The 15,473-nt window shown below is 37.8% G+C and overlaps 4 protein-coding genes across 7 annotated transcripts; 3 read left to right on the top strand and 1 right to left on the bottom strand.

Annotated features, from left to right (window-relative positions):
• On the top strand, positions 1-4,247 carry LOC124179185. 3 transcript variants are annotated; one of them, XM_046563384.1, is made up of 6 exons: positions 1-66; positions 1,355-1,636; positions 2,555-2,647; positions 2,806-3,187; positions 3,353-3,540; positions 3,680-4,247. In XM_046563384.1, exons 1-6 carry the CDS (start codon positions 16-18, stop codon positions 3,749-3,751), a joined length of 1,068 nt encoding a protein of 355 aa, XP_046419340.1. In that variant the 5' UTR covers positions 1-15; the 3' UTR covers positions 3,752-4,247. The 3 variants fall into 3 exon arrangements, with proteins under 3 accessions (XP_046419340.1, XP_046419339.1, XP_046419341.1); XM_046563383.1 differs by lacking the exon at positions 1-66 and adding an exon at positions 841-1,017; XM_046563385.1 differs by lacking the exons at positions 1-66; positions 3,680-4,247 and adding an exon at positions 841-1,017 and having other exon boundaries at positions 3,313-3,451.
• LOC124179200 (TATA-box-binding protein) lies at positions 3,846-6,288 on the bottom strand. Its single transcript, XM_046563407.1, has 5 exons — positions 5,949-6,288; positions 5,764-5,870; positions 5,159-5,402; positions 4,706-4,904; positions 3,846-4,513 (listed from the first exon to the last, which is right to left on the bottom strand). Exons 1-5 carry the CDS (start codon positions 6,045-6,047, stop codon positions 4,437-4,439), a joined length of 726 nt encoding a protein of 241 aa, XP_046419363.1. The 5' UTR covers positions 6,048-6,288; the 3' UTR covers positions 3,846-4,436.
• Positions 6,289-6,498: 210 nt separating this feature from the next.
• LOC124179184 (intraflagellar transport protein 52 homolog) lies at positions 6,499-8,805 on the top strand. The gene is made up of 6 exons (XM_046563382.1): positions 6,499-6,649; positions 6,797-7,014; positions 7,507-7,615; positions 7,732-8,014; positions 8,092-8,340; positions 8,484-8,805. The coding sequence occupies exons 1-6, from the start codon at positions 6,516-6,518 to the stop codon at positions 8,751-8,753; spliced, it is 1,263 nt and encodes a 420-aa protein (XP_046419338.1). The 5' UTR covers positions 6,499-6,515; the 3' UTR covers positions 8,754-8,805.
• A 219-nt stretch (positions 8,806-9,024) lies between these two features.
• On the top strand, positions 9,025-11,390 carry LOC124179189 (nuclear transcription factor Y subunit gamma). 2 transcript variants are annotated; one of them, XM_046563391.1, is made up of 5 exons: positions 9,025-9,190; positions 9,583-9,718; positions 9,801-10,268; positions 10,480-10,671; positions 10,743-11,390. In XM_046563391.1, exons 1-5 carry the CDS (start codon positions 9,168-9,170, stop codon positions 10,914-10,916), a joined length of 993 nt encoding a protein of 330 aa, XP_046419347.1. In that variant the 5' UTR covers positions 9,025-9,167; the 3' UTR covers positions 10,917-11,390. The 2 variants fall into 2 exon arrangements, with proteins under 2 accessions (XP_046419347.1, XP_046419346.1); XM_046563390.1 differs by having other exon boundaries at positions 10,432-10,671.
• The last annotated feature ends 4,083 nt before the right edge of the window (positions 11,391-15,473 follow it).

Here is a 15,473-nt window from a genome sequence, read left to right as displayed (position 1 = left end):
AGAGCCACATTGGACATGCTGACTTTTACCCCAACGGTGGATCGGAACAATCAGGATGTTCCAACGGTAAGAACAAGAAAATGTCGTAAACAATTATGCCGCTTGATTTTCACCCTTCTACAAATTATCAACTTTGGACGAAGTTTTGTTACAAATGACTCGTAACACGATTATGCAAATAAATCTTGTGGCTGTGAGGTAAGCGTAGGCTTATTATTGAAAGTTTCTTGCAAATTCCCCCTATACATTGACTAATTATTTTAAGAAATTAAGAATCATCAATGCGTTTTATTTACAGTGTTGTGTTCACATGGTCGTGCTCCCATTTACTACTTTGAATCTATTCGTCGACCAACTGCGTTCAAAGCAGTTCGCTGCGATTCGTGGAATCATTTTTCACGTGGTGAGTGTGACTCGAATCCCCACGCATTGATGGGCGATGCCAGCGATATTAGGTTTGTTTAATCTTATGACTAAAAACTACCTGCGCAAAGTATGCTTTGCATATCATATCAAGCCCACAATAATTTGGAGAATGCTCAATTGAGAGTTAAAAAAATAATGAAAAAACAATCAAAAATCTGCTTTCGTCGAAATTATTACAGAAATCGAGGCACATTTTACCTGAGAACATCGAACGTTACACCTTACTGCCTAGATATTCAGAACCGCAAAACCTAGTCAGAGTCTACGAAACAGTACCGATTACTTCGCAATTTCGACCATCGAACTTTCACAACTGACCGGTAGCAGCCCTGTATACAGATTTTTACCACAAAAATCAGATTCGTTAAATCGTGAAAATCACAAAGCTCTCAACGGTTACCTAAAAACGGTAAAATCGTATTCGGTATCATGCTCGTAATAGGCACACGAAACCCTTTCATGTGCAAGCTCCCCCAGCCTGTGCACTTCGCTGATCCAACTGGTAGACCAGCAAAGTGGTCGCCATGGCCTTTGTTACGTGGGACACTATACGTCAAAACGACCCTTGACGTTTGGCAAACAGCCGCGAAGGTACGATAAACCGGAATAATCGATATTACTAATGGCACGATCATTAAATTACTGATTACGTTGTGCGTATAATACATTATATAAGCCTACGCATATCTCGACATTGTTAGACCAGGTAGTTACAAGCCTAACTGATTATCTTTCAACGGCTTTCTACAGAACGTAATTTCGAAACCATTGTGCTTTTGAGTGCTAAAAAAGTATCGTGCGCACTCGACACCTTCGATACTCCAGAGTTGGTTTTTTGAGCAGGAGCCTCGTAATCGTCGTATAGGATACGAGGGGTGAGCATGTTAATTCAGTAAAGGTGGTAAACGATAAATGATGTAATCGTTAGCTGGAAGCACAGCTAATAATCAGCGCTGCCGAAGACGAATCGCAGCCAGCGAGTCTCTCCCGAAGTGTTGCGTTCAAACGAACCACTGACGTCGACCGCTGTTTTGTATCTACGCAGATCAATACTTCAGTTCTCGAAGCTTGGCGCCACCGGACCCACCAGACTCTGATCCAAAATAGAACTTTATCTGACGAACTTGACGTGAGCGTGAGAGCGAACTGGACGAGCAAGGAACCCTCTTCAAGAACATTTTCAGGACTATATCCTGTCAGCATTCGTCAGGTTAGTGGCACGCGCTGACATCGATGTTCGTCGAAATTTAACACTCCATTTTGTTCGCTAGTAGTGTATACACGCAGAAATGGGACATTTTTTTTCTCAGTAGAAACAACTGGTGCAACAAGTCAGATATAAAAATTGCCCACAACACCGTTACATAGTATTTCTGAAAATTCATTACACTTGCAAATTAAGCTAAAGACTCTCGTTACCCCTATAAATATGATTTGATTTATTATTGGAACCCAGTATCGGGTAGATCGATTATCTTCAAACGATACGTTCGGCACCATATCGTTCAAAAAAGGCAGAGGGTAACATATGTGATGTTGATCGGAAAGATTGTGTGTTTTAATTCTCAGGACACCGTTACAAGGACAATATCCGTGTATTCCTATTACAATTATTGATTCGGGCAGAAAGTCGAGCATGAGATCAATATCGGTTGGCTCTAAGCAATGAACACACGTTGAACACATGTTCAACCGAGAAATAAGGAGCAGGTTAATCTGAAAGAATCGTTTATTAAAAAATGTCATTAATCAAACTAACGCACAACAGAAAAGCTCATTATTCAGAACGCTAAAGTTATTAACGTTTGCATAAGGAAATATGATGGAAAAATTCTTTATTATACAATGTTAGAACGACTTTCAAGGAGTTGGCTTATCGAATTATGAAAATGTTTTCTGTGTCACGATTTACTAACTGAATTTTAGACAATCCTAAGGATCGAGGTAGCGATTTTTCCTAAACGTGCATCGTTAAAGTCACGTTACTATAACTTCAACTTCATTATCATTCATGATATTTGACTCTTTTATTCACTCAATTACTGCCTGCAGTACCAAATTAGTAACATTTAAATTGAATAAAATGATATTCACTGGAATCAATCATTACAATTGATTTTACTTCCAGCTAGGCATGACTTCGAATATGCATCACGTCATTTTACTGCTTTCGGCAGTTGTCCTGAGCAGTGCATCGATGCAATACATGCCACCTCTCAAGGTAGATGAAAATTTATTCACTTTAAGATTATTTCGCGTTACGTACTTACTTATGAAACATAAGTGGCGAAACTCCTTGGTAATTTCAACACGCTTTTTAAACTTTCTGTACACCGCATTGCGGATCTAATTCTATAAAAAATTTCCGTTTTAAAACAGCAAGAACATTTATTCACCGACATCCTTCTTCGAGAATTGGTGGACCGTATGGGTAACGAATTTGTCGACGTTCCCGAGAACTACATGGATTTCCCTTACGATTCGCGGTTGCAAAACGAGTATGAAAAAGTGAAGGAAATTCCGGCGGACATTTCACTCGATTATGAGGGTATTGACACCCCAAACCCGAACCCCAGCATCCGTGATCAGGAATATCTGCAACATAGCTCATTATGGAGTCACCAACGTCTGAACAATAACAACGGTAATGACAGGCACAGGATCCAAGCTGCCGGTTTGAAGGGCATTAAGGACGAAAAAACTGAGACCAATTTGCCCGCCTATTGCACTCCACCAAACCCCTGTCCCATTGGCTATACAAGTAAGTCAAAATCGATATTTAGATGGTTCTATAATATTTAGATTCCTACTTAGTGTTTTCCGATATGGTAGTTAAATTTTTTACTTGACGGTCAAATTTCAAGAATTATACTATTAATCAAATAGATGTTACAGCCCGTTTAAGGAAGTAATGTTTCACACACAGGTGTCGATCATTGCATAACAAATTTTGAAAATACCGCTGCATTCAGTCGTGATTACCAGAGTGCTCAAGACTGTATGTGCGACAAGGAACACATGGTGGATTGCACCAGTGGATCAGAGAGTAACGACGGCCTTTCAAACATGCACATCTCGAATTCAGATTTCGACCAAATTGTCGAACAGTTCCAAGTACTTATTTCTATTCTGTATTTCTATGAAAATATGGAATTACCGATTTCTTTCATTTTTTATCACAGTTTGAACTGTAGAAGAACGGTCTTTTTCTCCATATCTCACTTTTCCTGACTGTGCATAATTTTTGTTCCAGCATGAAAATCCTTTCTTCCAAGGGGAGAAGCTGCCTATTGCTGCTAAGAAGGGCATTAACGTTGGTTATTAATTAATTAATAAAAACGTTATCCTCGATCCAACGCCCTAAGCGGTAAAACGTCCTGAGGAAAAATTATTATCACTAGATAAAATATTTTGAACGATTTATTATTACACATACATGTGCATTGAATGGTAGATAGTGTAACACTATCGAAAGAAGGATTGATAGATTCGGTAACCGCGTGCAAACATTCGAACACAATTTTATCGCGAAAGAATCATTTTGCTGATGGAACGGAAATATTTAATTCTAACGCGAAAGAAGCACACAATATTCAGAATCCAACATTTCATCTCGCTGGATTATGTTACTCTAAATAAATTTCCTGACATAAATTATATACTTTTATGGAAATAGATTATTATAAAGAAGAAGAGTATTGATTTATCAATAGAATATATTTTATTACGTTTCTCAATCGCATTTTATTTTGATATCGAGTATTACAGCTAATGTATTTTTATTTCCCAAGTTGAGAAAATATATATTTTAAAACAGTTGACACACCTGCGTCATCTTCCGTGTATTCGACTTTAATTTCTCTCGTACAACCTGTTCTACTGAAGAAAAAGTACAATAATCCACGCGATTTTATAATAAATGATCACAGATTTATTCCATTGATTGTAATGTACAAAAATTTATTCTATGATTAACAACTTGGCCACAATAGCCTCTGGCTATGGGCATATTACTGTTTTCTAAAACTCTTTAAAATTGGATGTATATTTGTTAAAGCATCTTGTAATTCCGCACGACTCTTGGCACCTGAAAGTATAGTAAAGGACTTTTTATCAACAGTTTATTTGTGAATATGTTTATGATTCGCTGATCGATGCCTTGTAATGCTTGTTGTGTAAAGCTAATACGTAAATTAACCGTTTTTAGCAAAAATTCAAAACTATATAAGAACGGGCTTGCAATAGTAATGATGCAATGTTGAAATTCAAGCATACCCACCAGTTAGTACAATCTTCCCATTGACAAATATCAAGAGTACAACTCTTGGCAAGACCATGCGATAAACCAAACCAGGGAATAGCTCTGGTTCGTAACTAGAAAACTGTCCGTGCATGTGATTTAAGTTTTCCAACTTGATGGGAAACTTCAAGTCGCACGTTGCAACAATATTATGAACCTTGAAGTTCATGAACTTTACCTAAAATATTGATGGCACACTGTTCAGTACAAAAAATAGACAAATCTTACATTCCAGTGTTCAGTGAATAAAACCTCATTATTACAAATTTAACGTAACCTGCTTCAAACGAAAAGATCATTCTGAAGAGGAAAAGTATTCCAATTCTGCAAGCCCATTAGATTCTGTATGATTGAACATTTGATGTAATAAGCAGTTGCACTGTGATCGGTTGATAGAAAAATTTTCGCGCATATTTAAAAGAAAATACTTACAGCAAATCCTAATTTCTGTATTATTCTGGCAAACTTTCTGGCTGCTAGATATGAATCTTCTTCACACCGTGCTCCAGTGCAAACCAATTTACCAGATCTAAATATAAGAGCTGTTGTTTTTGGTTCTCGTATTCGCATGATCAGCCCGGTGAAACGTGCAGGGTTGTATTCCGAATTTCTCGTTCTAGTATTTATATACATGAGTTTTAATTCCATTCCTAAATTTACTGTTGATACTATATTTCTGTGAACAAAGAACAACGAATGCAATGTTGATTATTCAATCTCATTATGGGAGTGAAAAACTTGGAAAAAAGTTTAACGGTACCACTAATATTATGTATAAAAAACAAGTATACACACGTATACATAGTTTGTGTATAACAAACCGAAGAAGATAGTTGCATGAACACCTAGTCACGTCAGGTGAATGAAACTCGGTTCGTTTTGTATCTGCTGCTAGTTTAACTAACTATTTCAATCAATGCTAAATAAGTATAGTACAAATTTTCGGTGCATTACAGAATTCTAATTTGCAAATTGAAAGATCGTATTATCGAATACGAAAAAATGTATGAACTAACCAGGTGGTACGATATACTCACTGCAAACGCGGTTGAAGTACCTCCTTTTTACTAAAGGCAGGTAGCATGGGATTCATTGCTGACTGTGGATTAACATTTTGAGACGTACTCGGCCGTGGAACGTTCGTCTACACCAGAAAAATTGACCGATAATAAACAAACAAATGTCAAAAGGTAACCTGTAGGAAACATATTTGGACACTTACCGAAAGCGGAGGCGCCATAGAGGCGTCATCCGTGACATTTTTAGCTGGATTGTTTAACAGTTTTTTCAACTCATTGTCAGTTTGAGTTGCAGAACCCATTTTATGTCAAATTAAGAACTCAACATCTGCAGTCCACGACGGACAGTTTACACTACAACACTACACGTTGTCACCCGATCGAACGAACCTAACCTTGCATCGCTCATGCCATCTAAGGCGTTGCCATGGATACTTCGTGATTCTTCACGCGTAGTCCGCAACGCATCGTCTTAAGCTCATATAATGTACGAACACTTCTGCCGTAGACGAAAACGATAATAGACGCGACACCCTATGGTCAATCGGACCCTACGTGAAGAATCATGAAGGCGGGTCGTTATTTGATTATTTGATAAGTTGTCATAAGGGTTGCCCGTAGCAACGATAGTACCGTAACGTTTGCTCAAGTATTTCAGACTGACCAAACGATTAATGACAATTATTGTCCCGAGGTGAAGTTCGGAACACCGACACTTTCGTACATACTTGATATTTATTCAGCAGCGAAAAGTATCACGAACGAATAATATGACTACTGCCCATTCCACTGCCGATTCAAATGTTAACGTTATAATATTTGACGCTTCAAAAAATGAGCGGAGGTTGAACGAGGAATTTAAAGTTCTTCAGAGAAAGTTGAAACCGAAATGGAAGTTTATAGAGTGAGTTGAGAACAATTTCATTACACTGCAATATAGTTGATTATATGTACCTACACATTTTCAATCTTGTCTGAATACGGTAAATCGGAAACAAATCAGATCGGCTCTAGGAAAAAAAGCATTCAACGGTGTTAAAATTGTTTGTAGAAACAACGACGTCCTATCGCAAGAATCGCTAACTACTGGCAAGGTCTTAGTATTGCCAGGCCCTCGTAGCAAATTCACCGAACTCGAAATGAACGCTATCAGAACGTTCATAAATTCTGGAGGAAACGTATTGGTCATGCTTGGCGAAGGTGGGGAAAATAAATTCAATACGAATATCAACTTTTTGTTGGAGGAATTTGGAATTATGGTGAATAATGGTGAGGCGCAAATTTGAATTGATACAGTTTTGTAAATCACATATCTAGCAGTTAAAACTACATTTATAGGCAATCATATTTGAAATAATCATAACTGTCGTCTCATGTGAAGTAATTTCACTAACTTATTGTTTATTTGCTTCTATAATGAATGTATAATTAATTCCATTTACCCTTTCTTCATATGAAGATTTGCAAATGTAGAGAAATTTTATACAATACTTTTAGATGATAAAAAAAATATTTTTTTTAGCCGTAACAGTATCAGCTAACAGTCCGTATTATGCTCCGTTTCAGAGTATAAATTATAAATCGTTATTTAGACACAGTCAGAAAATATTCTAATATATTATGTCCATACGCAAGAAAGTATAGTGACATTAATTGTAATCGCTAAGATATCATACGAAAATTGTCCTCCGAGATAAAAGGAGGGCCATTTAAGAAGAACCCAAGAACGAATACAATTTGAAATATTCAAAAAATTTTCAGATAGTGTGGTCAGAATGAACTACAGTCAAACATTTCATCCGAAGGAATGTGTCATATCAGAAGGATTGTCAAATAAATCAGTTTTCGTGAAAAATCGCGACGAGTACACGTGAGTAATGAAGACGTCATACTACAATAACTCTTGGTTTTAAAATTGAACCATTTTCCGTATCATACAGCTATACTGACTTTAATTGCAATGATTATAATTAATCGAATATTCAGAGGTTTGAAGTACTTGTATCCATACGGGGCAACTTTGAATGTGGTACAACCATCCAGTGTGACTCTATCGAGTGGGGCAGTTGCTATACCAACAAATAGACCAATTTGTGCTTACTACTCGTCAAAATCGAACGGCGGTAAATTGGTTGTCTTGGGCTCGTCGAGAATGCTGACGGACAGTTACATAGAGAAAGAAAGAAATGACCAATTTAGGGAAATGTTGTTTGAATTCTTTAGTTCTGACGAAGTAACTGTGAAACACACGCAACCCGATGATATTGACGTGAGACTCTCCTGTTTACTCGCGATGTGAATTTATTCATCGTCAAAACTTACACATAATGAAAATGATTTTTACAGTATTGGGAGTACAATTTTGTTCCGGATACAACTCAGCAAGCGGACATCCCAAAAGTTTGCACCCAAGAATTAGACAACATTGAAATACCACGAGAATACACCAAGCTGTTCAAACAACACTTTTACTCCATACATTTGAATATGATTCCTGCATGTATCAAGGCATATGAAGTTTTAGGGGTGAAAAAGCAGCCGTTGACGTTAATTACCCCCCAGTTCGAGACCCCTTTACCACCAACACAGGCATCGGTGAGACATTGGCTGAAATATTACGTTGATAACTGAACTAAAGAAGTCAGAGAATCCTAACTAATTTATTTCAACTGATGCAAATATCAGAATACATCCTGCTGATGTTTTCTGAATATCGATTGAAAATGCTTGATCCACAGGTCTTCCCACCGAGTTTTCAAGAACTTCCACCACCAGCTTTAGAATTGTATGACTTAGACGAAGCCTTCAGTTCTGATTTGCTAAAATTATCACAACTTTCCAATAAATACTTGGCTAATAAAAATCAATCAAATGAAATGGAGTTGGACTACTATATAAGAGAATTTGGAGGAATAATACGAATCCCTAATGCAGAATCGTGTACGGCTAAAGAAGTGTTGAACAATATTTTCCAAAAATTAGCTAATTTCAAAAAAGTACATACTTAATTATTGAGCCAATTATCAATACAATCAACAAACAATTACCGTGTATATACATTGCAATAAAATCTCAACAATACACTTATAAATATAAGCTACTAATAATTCAATTATCTTAAATACTTTCGTTCGTACCAGATATTGTTTCCATATTTTCAATTTCGAAAACAGAGGAATTGTTTTTGTGTGCCACCTAGGTGACGAAGTGGGAACTCATGCAGACGTTTCATTTAGTGTGAGTGCGACGCATGGTATGACGCCTTTCTATACAATCCGCATTGTCTGCGGTAAGGACAGGTTCCTCGAGTGAGGACTAATGCAATTTTATTTATTATTAATTTTAAAAGTTGCTCGATGAGCTTATCGTTGCACTAAATGATTCAATAAATCTCGTAAGTGAGAAAGCCGAACAGTCAAACAATGTCCGTTTTCTTCGTGAACACGTAAGTAACACATTTAGCATTGTAGTTCATTAAGTTAGGTTATATCATAACTATTTTTTTTTCATCGAAATAATTGCTATAAAGCCGTGTAATACACTGCGTAATTTAACCCTGTAAAGCCAAGGATTTACCAATAAAAACAACCATATGTTACCTTCATTATGTATTCGAATAAACTAATAGAAAATTCTAAAATTTTTGCAAGGGTTCTCTCTGCACAGTTTGAGATTTCAAAACAAACATTTGTTTTCACTCTTACGGCCGCCCAACTGGCCCAGAATTATATCTTTCAGACCATATGGTCCAGAATACTATCAAAATCTTTGTAGGTGGAAAAATTGAAGATACAACATAAATTTGAAATTTAATGTAACAAATGTGGAATGTTTCAGGAACCCGGAGGGTGAAGAGGTGGAAGGAGATTCGAATGGGGATTTACAGATTGCCTCACCAGGCAACTCGGAAGCACAGCAGGCGTTGGGTCAGTTTTGGCCTAAAGTAACAGATGAGATTAAAAAAATAACTACTGTAAGGATTTTTCTATCTATTTATAGAGAAATTGACACAACATTACATTCAAAAAATAAATCTATTATAATTTCCTTTCCAGATGGACCTGAAGACTCAATCCCTACCGTTGGCTAGAATAAAAAAAATAATGAAATTGGATGGCGATGTAAAAATGATAAGCGCTGAGGCGCCGATGTTGTTTTCAAAGGCTGCTGAGATATTCATACATGAACTAACGCTTAGAGCCTGGGTTCACACAGAAGATAATAAAAGACGCACTCTGCAGAGGAACGATATTGCAATGGCTATTACTAAATACGATCAATTCGACTTCCTCATCGATATTGTTCCCAGGGACGAATTGAAACAGACTAAAGCCCAGAACGATAATTCCGTACGAACATCAATGAACTCTGATCAAGTTCATTACTACTTTCAGCTTGCCCAGCAACAAGCTACCGCAAATCAGGGTGTACAAAATAATGGCTCAGCTTCCCAGCCAATACAGATTGTTCAACCGTCAACTGGACAAATTCAAACTATTAATATCGGCAGCCCTGTTGAACAGGTAAAGCTTTATTGTCCTTGCTTTGAAATTGTTTAACACGTTACAGGAGAAGATTTTAATCTGGAAACTCTCAGAAACCATATTTTTTGGAATTAGGAATATACTGTAGACTGTAAAATGGCCTCAATGTATTAAAAAACATAGAAAGAACTTTATTTTACAGCATAAGCAGATAGGTGTACAAAACTTCACATTTCAAAATTACTTCCAGGAAAATTCGAACACTAGTTCAGCGCAAACTGTGACTGCCCAAACTGTGACAGTTCCAAGTCCACAGCAAACGACGAGTGGTCAACAAGTTATACAATTACAGCAAGCACAGCAATCTCCTACCTCCCAAAGTGGAGGGATTCAAATAGTACAACAAATAGTAACACCCAGCGGTGAAATACAACAGATACCTGTGAGTTTGATGAAAAGAAAAGTAGGCGAAATGTGGACACGGTAATTATTCATTGATTTTTATTATTTCAGATTCAACTAACGCCGCAACAACTACAGATGATTCGAATGCAAGTTCAGGGCGGTAGTAATCAGCCCATTATCATTCAAGCCTCACCTATTCAAGCCCAACCACAGTTAATTCAAGTCGCCCAAGGCGGTCAGACGCCTGTATATCTACAAACCAACAGTAACGACAACGAATAATTGAAATTTAAATCTAAACGGATAATTTTACGCTAAATTCTATTAGTCTTATCAACTAGGCATAAGTTTAGCGTCTAAGAAATAAAAATTTTTCAACCCACTCTCAAGTAACATTCGGACCGTCGCGTTGCGCTATTTTTAAAAAAGTACTAAATGCGGTAAAACTAAATAATCAGGCGCCCTACTACAAATCAATTCTAACAAATCGAGATAATGATCATGTTTAATAGCGATTGCTGAATACCACTGATAACCGCTGAGTTCCAAGTTCTTAGTCGGGTGTTAACTATAGTCTTATATTTCGAAAAGTTGGCCACCGTGCGTTGTTCTTTTTGGCCGATTAAAAGTGCACCAATGATGTCGCCACTATTGATAACCCGCGGGACTGTACCTTCAAATTGTGCGATATTTAAGCACCGCGTTAATCCCGACACCGATGATATCTGAATATAGTATGAATATTTAAAAAAGAAATGAGAAGGAAGAGTTATGCGTAATTGTTATTGTTTATATGTAGCCCGAACACATAAGCAATGCTACGCGCTTGTTCCAAAATATCTCACCTAATTAATGTGACGAAGCCTGTGCGACGTCGAACTTATGCTATATAGGTATGTAAGCAATACTCGCAAACTGTAGACTACACACACACCGCAAACAGCCTACCTAATGCCGCCCGGAAGATTGTCTGGTATAAGTAAAGATTAACCATGGCCGATTGCAGGGAGCGCAGATGTAATCTGAATCGGGCGTTGCGTCGCCTTCTTCACCCGTTCTCCGCTCCGCATGGCTGAGTTGTCTGAGTCGGCCGAGCCGCTGGCTGTTCCATGGGGCCCGGTTTGCTGGTACAACTATTGTATTATGTTTCACGTCGTTGCGGTCTTGTCTGGCGGGTTCAGGCTCTGCCCTGCGTGTCGTTGGCTCTGAAATGTCTAGTAATTATTGCCGCATGGTTAATTTACGAAAAATCACCGGGATTATACCTCGAGAATAAAGTGCGCCCAACTTCGATCCGAACAACCCGTAGACTCTCGATCGTGCGTGAATATCTACCGCGATAATCTGAGCTACTAAAATTCAACTTGTAAGGAAATATTTTTCTAAAAAAACTTCAAGAAAAACCGAGTATCTCAGGCTATTTCGCATAAAATTTTATTTCTTTTCGAAGAAAATTCTTGAGTTTTCTAAATAAATTTCTTATACTTCTCAGACTTTCTGTTTATCGCTCCAAAGAATTCAGACTCGCAAATATAGTTTATCAAGTTTACTGGGAAAAAGAATTCCCCCCAGGATACATGTGCAAAATCGAAAAATAATGTATTAAATTAGAACAGTCTTTATTGCGTTAATATCTCGGATTCATTGACACGATATCTATAACAGAGTAGATGTGACGGGGGTTCCGACCAGCTGTTCATTCGAATAATTGTCAAACAACAAACTCGGTGGTCACTGGTAACGAACAGGTAGAGATTATCGTATTATACCTACGTATGAAATTTGGACAAAGAAACGGGACCCTGCTTGGAGGGAAACAACGATTCTTAGCGGAGATTGCGGAACGATTACTTGTGGGCTGCGGCATGCGGTTTTTATTTTCTTACCGTCTCAACTTTACAGCCGGGAACAGTCGCCCAACCGAGAATGAGTCAATTTGATCCTAATCAGCGAACGTATCTCTATAATAAATTTGCGGTGGATAAGAATTTCATGATGAAATTGTCTTAATTGTGAGAAACTCTCCGGCTGCAGTTGTGAATATTGGTATCGGATAAACAAAGACAGTTTGCTGCCTAACGTAGAATCAAATGTAGGTACAAAAAGTTAGTTCACAAATGGCTAATACCTAGTTAAGGCGAAAGCCGATGTCTGACCTCTGCCTTTCGTCGTATAACACAGATCTGCAACGAAATCCTCCTTCAATCAAAAATATTATAGATACGAGGGTTTTAATACGCCGAACCTATATCTGCTTTCCATTTTTTACCGTCACGTACATATTACGTGATGTAATTTTTCTTTTGTTGTTCAAAATTTAGAATTTGTGTTTTATTTTAGCACTTACACCACTTTAATCTATTTGAATTGTATCTGTACTTACAAAATCAGTTCTAACTTATTGAAAGAGAAAGAAAGTTATCGCCTAACGTCGCTTTTACAACAATGCATCCTCCTCCGCAGTTCTCGTTGTGGCCTCATGTCGCGCAGTACGAATCGAAATAAAATTAAAAAATAACTCTAACTATACTAGTAGGTACATGGATTTTCTGACGATTTTAACGTTTACGCTTTTGAAATCTCGAACTATTTTCTTTATAAATATTGTTGCTATAATTAGTGTTTGATTACAATTTGTAAAAAAATTGCGTTTTATTAAGGGATGGTAGATACCTGGACGGTCTAAAATCATACCTATTTTTAGGAGTTTTCTTTAAAGAAAATGAAAACACTTAGAGCAATTTGAGTTTAAGGACTTTATTATTTATAGTTTCAAGAATATTTAAAAATATTTTCATTGAAATTAATGACAAAATGGTGGCATGTCACATGTAAGTAGCGAACGACTCCGATCTCAAGCGCTTTTGCGGTAGCGCATCTCCTGACATCACTGTACAACTTGTAACAGATAGAAAAACTTTTTTAAGTTAGAAACACCTTTTCGAGTTCAAACTCGTAGCCCAAAGAAATTTTGGAGCACTGATAAACAAGTTTTAAAGATTGTTTCAAGATTTCACATCAATCGGATAAAAAATGACCGAGAAATCTGCACCACCGGAATGAGAACGTGGTCGATCGCTACTCACATGCACCGTGCCAACATTTTATTACTAATTTCAATTGAAAAATTCTAAAATATTGTTGAAACTGTAAATAATACAGCGCTCAAACTCGAATTGCTCTGTGTGTTTTCATTTTCTATAAACAAAACCCCTAAAAATAGGTATGTTTGAAACAGTCCAAGTTGTACCATCCCCCCTTAAAAAAATGACATGAAAAGTATACGTAGTACATATTTTTGATTAGTATATTTCGAATCAAGAGCCTCAAATCTATAAAAATGACACATAATAATAAGAAAGAAAAAAAATGTTTTTTTTTCAGACCAGTGCAATCAGCGTTCACACTTCTATTCATATATATCCCATCAAACTTGAATGTTTTGTTTTCTGATGATATAAGATTTGCGGTTACGGAACTACATCGGATAGCTCACATATCGGTGTAATAATGTTTATTTGCATACAGACACCTCTTTCGATCGATCTGTTTCAACGTAGAAATTACATATGCTCCCATTCTACGCTTACAACTAAATAGTATTTATTAGTCAGAATTACAGATGGAAAAAATAATATTTAATTTTCAAATTGCAACACAATTATATCTGCGGAATATAATTTCCTCACGATTGAAATAACTGACTTGATTACAGTACAAAAGACAGTCTCAGTACATTACATATCTTCTTATGAATTCACAATAATAATATTTCACATATCACCGTATTCGAGGAAAAATTATTCGGTTTTTTTATCTGTTAGCTTATTTAAATATTTTGAAATATTTTTCCTGCATCACTAGTTTGTAAAGAATCGAATGAACTACAGATTAATTGTATATTGGTTTTTCTCAACATCAGGCTCATTGTCCCCATCGTGTCTTGACGCATTTAGGTTTCGGCATGGAATATGCGAATATTTGAGTGACCTGCTATTTTAATGGTATATTAGTTCTTCAAGGTACACCCTGTATCTTTATCAGGATTCACGGCACACCCCAGAGTAACAATAATCAGCAGTTCCGACAAGAAACTGGATCCAAGTACCGGGGCAGCGATTTAACAGTTCTTGAGGTTTCCATCCCTCAAACGCTAAGTGGATCTGACCCGATGCCGGGTCTCTTGTTCGAAGAGGAAAAATGAAGGAATTCGGTCTTCCATTTGCGTCGATCGGCCCGTAAGAGCACGGCCAGAGGTTCTTTTGTTTAGAAGGACAAGAAAGACGTCTCGTCGGAGTTGGAAGACTTTTTTTTCCCTCGGCTACTGCCGAAGTTATCGTCGTAAAGTTCGCGCGAGGCGAGCGTGAGATGCGCGTGTTTAAGTGAACCAAGAGCATGTGGGACACGCGTCCGTTCACTAATTTTCACGCGAATACTCGAAGCTCGATATCCCGTCCGTGCGAGGCACGGAGAAGGGATGCTGAGCGGAGGACCCGCAGGAAGCATTTAGGAAGAGGAGTGCGGCGAGCGATTTCTACGAAGTACCGGAGCCTTCGAGGCCTAACAGGTCCGGACGTCGTCGAGTGGACGCCGCGGTCCTCGGCGCGCCTACGCCAATGCTGGGATACTCAGATTTCACGACATGTTTACAAAGATCGTAGAGATAAGTTGAGAATGGCCGCCCCATGCCTCCGTGCCTCCATACCTCCATGCCTCCATGCCTCCTCCACGGTGTAAGATGACAGCTGCCTGCGCCTGCGCCCACCTTTTACGTGTGTATCCACGTCCGATGCATGCATGCGCCTCGAGCTGCCTACCTTACACTTACACACCTCCCGG

Source organism: Neodiprion fabricii, chromosome 3 (assembly GCF_021155785.1).
Source record: "Neodiprion fabricii isolate iyNeoFabr1 chromosome 3, iyNeoFabr1.1, whole genome shotgun sequence".
Classification (NCBI taxonomy): domain Eukaryota; kingdom Metazoa; phylum Arthropoda; class Insecta; order Hymenoptera; family Diprionidae; genus Neodiprion; species Neodiprion fabricii.
This window is presented reverse-complemented; position numbering and strand designations above follow the sequence as displayed.